At 37.7% G+C, this 2883-nt stretch overlaps 1 protein-coding gene across 1 annotated transcript; it reads right to left on the bottom strand.

Moving 5' to 3' along the window:
• Nucleotides 1–614: 614 nt before the first annotated feature.
• Nucleotides 615–2170, bottom strand: LOC127877027 (protein lin-31-like). Its single transcript, XM_052422609.1, is given in 3 exon segments — nucleotides 615–731; nucleotides 733–1578; nucleotides 2084–2170. Coding segments are annotated over 3 exon segments (1050 nt in total).
• Nucleotides 2171–2883: the final 713 nt, after the last annotated feature.

Here is a 2883-nt window from a genome sequence, read left to right on the forward strand (position 1 = left end):
GTACATAGTTACACAAGATAAGTAAGCTGTGTTTTGTTTTGGACAAGTGGTCATCCAACGAGAATTAAAAATATAATTAACTGGGGCTCATACAATAATACGACATAAACTTTTTTCTTTTATTCTTATTGCACTGGCATTGCCCGATTGCATTCAGACACAAATATTATGCAAATTGTAACAAGTTCATTTATGTAAACTACAATATTATTTGTACATATCTAAAAAATGATGTGCATAAAATACAAAAGAATGTAACACAATAAATTAGCACTAAACATGTACATATAAACACGACACATTTCTATTCAAGCGTTTTTATCTAACGGAATTTACATATTGTCAAAACGCCTTAGAAATTAATCAAAAAATATATTTATTCAAACAATCATAAAATGAAATTACTTAAGCCTCAAATTAAGTTTTCTAAAAATGTGTTGACATTCATGAAACAATTTTATATAAATATCTATATCAAACAAATGTTCATTCCTATTTACAAATTGCGTGGAAATGCACAGACGTGTTAACAAGACATCAAATACACAGAAACAAAAAAGGACAAACACTAAAATTGCGAGCTTATAAATATCACATATCACAGACGGCGGAAGTCACTGGGAATGTAGGGGTCGGGACAGATTGCCCGGGTACTGCGGCTGGTAGTAGGGGTTCTGTTGGAACGAGGGATAGGAGCTCAGCCCGCCGGAAGAGGTCGGCGGCAGAGACGGACGGGTTGGAAACCGGAAGATACGAGCCTCCGAGGGAGCTTCCTAAACCGGAGCCGAAGCTGTTACCAAATCCATTGCTTAAACTGTTCGTTAGGCTGTTGCTCAGACCGTTACTTAAACTGTTCGTGAGGCCGTTCGTCATCGATCCGCCAGTGTAATATGGAGAGTAGGACGATGTCGTCTGCGTCCCCCAGGGCTCCTGCTTCGGAAGGCTGTATTGTTGTGACTGACCGATACTCTGTGATGGGAAGGACGGGAGACCTAGCGGGTTTAGCGCCGGATATGGTTTGTAGCCTGGCGGTGGATAAAGACTGAAGTGTCCGTAAGAGTTCACATGCTGAACGTGGGCATCCGAGTGAAGTTTCTGTCTGTGTAACTTGAATCGCTTGGCTCTTCTCAAGAAACTCCCATTACCGAACATATCGCCACAGCCCGGATGCAGCGCCCAGTAGTTTCCCTTTCCGGGTCTGCCTGGTGCTCTCGGAACCTTTACGAAGCAGTCATTGAGCGACAGATTGTGCCTGATTGAGTTCTGCCAGCGTTGTTGGTTCTCCTTGAAGTACGGGAACCTGTTCATGATAAAGGCGTATATCTCATTCAATGTCATCATGCCGTTTGTAGAGCTTTCGATCGCCATGGTGATGAGTGCGATGTACGAGTATGGCGGTTTGACGTCAGCGAAACGGCGCTTTTGTTGGGAAAGCGTAGACGTTCCCGAGAACGTGCTTCCGGTGTCGTCGCCGTCGTCGTCCCCAATGATACCCGAGTCTGAATGGTCCTGGTCGTCGCCGTCACCGTAGTCATCGTCGGCGTCCGCATTGTGTGACGAAGAGGCGATGTTCATATCCTGGAGGGGAAATGCGTTATTTATTACTATGGTTGAATTGTTTTATTGAATGTAAAATAACGAAACAAAATCATAGGAATTTTTAATTATATTTTAATATAAATATTGAAATTATGAATATAATCAATTACAAATTATAGTTAAATAGTTTTTCGTTTACTTTAATAAAAAATAATAATAGTATTTAAGTATAGACTATTAATTATTATTTTTTTAAATTGATATGTTTTATTATAAATAAGATAAGATCTAATAGAGTATTGGTCCATTAAATTTGTTGATAGAAATTATAATTGTAATTACCCAAATACTCAATGTAAATAAATAAATTAACGTAAATTAATTTCATATAATGTAGTTAGATAGATGGGCAGTCTATTACATTTTATTACGAATACAATCTAATTTTAATAGCCACACAAGTTCATTCAAACATTATATGCGACCATTAAAACAAAACAAAACCAAATATAATATTTAATTAGATCTTTCTGCCATTGCCTACCTGGTGTTGCATCCCGTGGTGCATCATGCCGCCCGCTCCCATCAGGCAGGCGGGGTTGGTCTCGTGGTCAACATCCGGTGTCATCATGTTGGTTGCTTCACTCAAAATCATGCTACGATCCAGAATCCGAATTTGATTTACACTTTTTATGCTTTTTTTATTATTTACTCATCTAATAGATTTTCAACAAATTAAATAAAAGTTCGTTTTATATACCGTTGTTTTACGAACAGTGCTGTACAAATATATTTTTAAAAATATATATTAGAACACTTTATTTTCTGCAACTGCTACTTGAAATATGATACCGAAATTTGGTCAAGTGTTGCCTTTTATTGCCTTGTTAAAATTCGATCATGTTCGTAATTGGTCAATCAGAAAGCGATTCGGCAGTTGACACCTGTTGACAATACCTTATCATTACCATTTCAATTATCTACCTGATTGACAGCCATTCAGTCGACACCGTTAAGGGCGGGCGTAAAGTAACAAAGCTCCGCCTTCTATGCTAAACTTTGAAGGGGCGTGGCTAAAGACCTCGCACAGATTATCGATTGTTGGAAATTTAAAAAAAAACGCTTCCATTTTTTGATACAAAAATGTCGATGACCATTTGGTTTAAACTTTTAATCAAATATGTAAAAACCAGACCATATGTGTTGACAATGACTGTTGAACCCATGGTGAGAATTGAGTACCCAAATATAATGTATTTCAGAAGTACTTGAGAAAGAATTTAGCGGCCCCAAAAATCTGAAGTGACATTAAATCATATAAACAAATATAGGATTTGTTATTGT

The sequence above is a fragment of the Dreissena polymorpha genome, chromosome 4, assembly GCF_020536995.1.
Source record: "Dreissena polymorpha isolate Duluth1 chromosome 4, UMN_Dpol_1.0, whole genome shotgun sequence".
NCBI classification, from domain to species: domain Eukaryota; kingdom Metazoa; phylum Mollusca; class Bivalvia; order Myida; family Dreissenidae; genus Dreissena; species Dreissena polymorpha.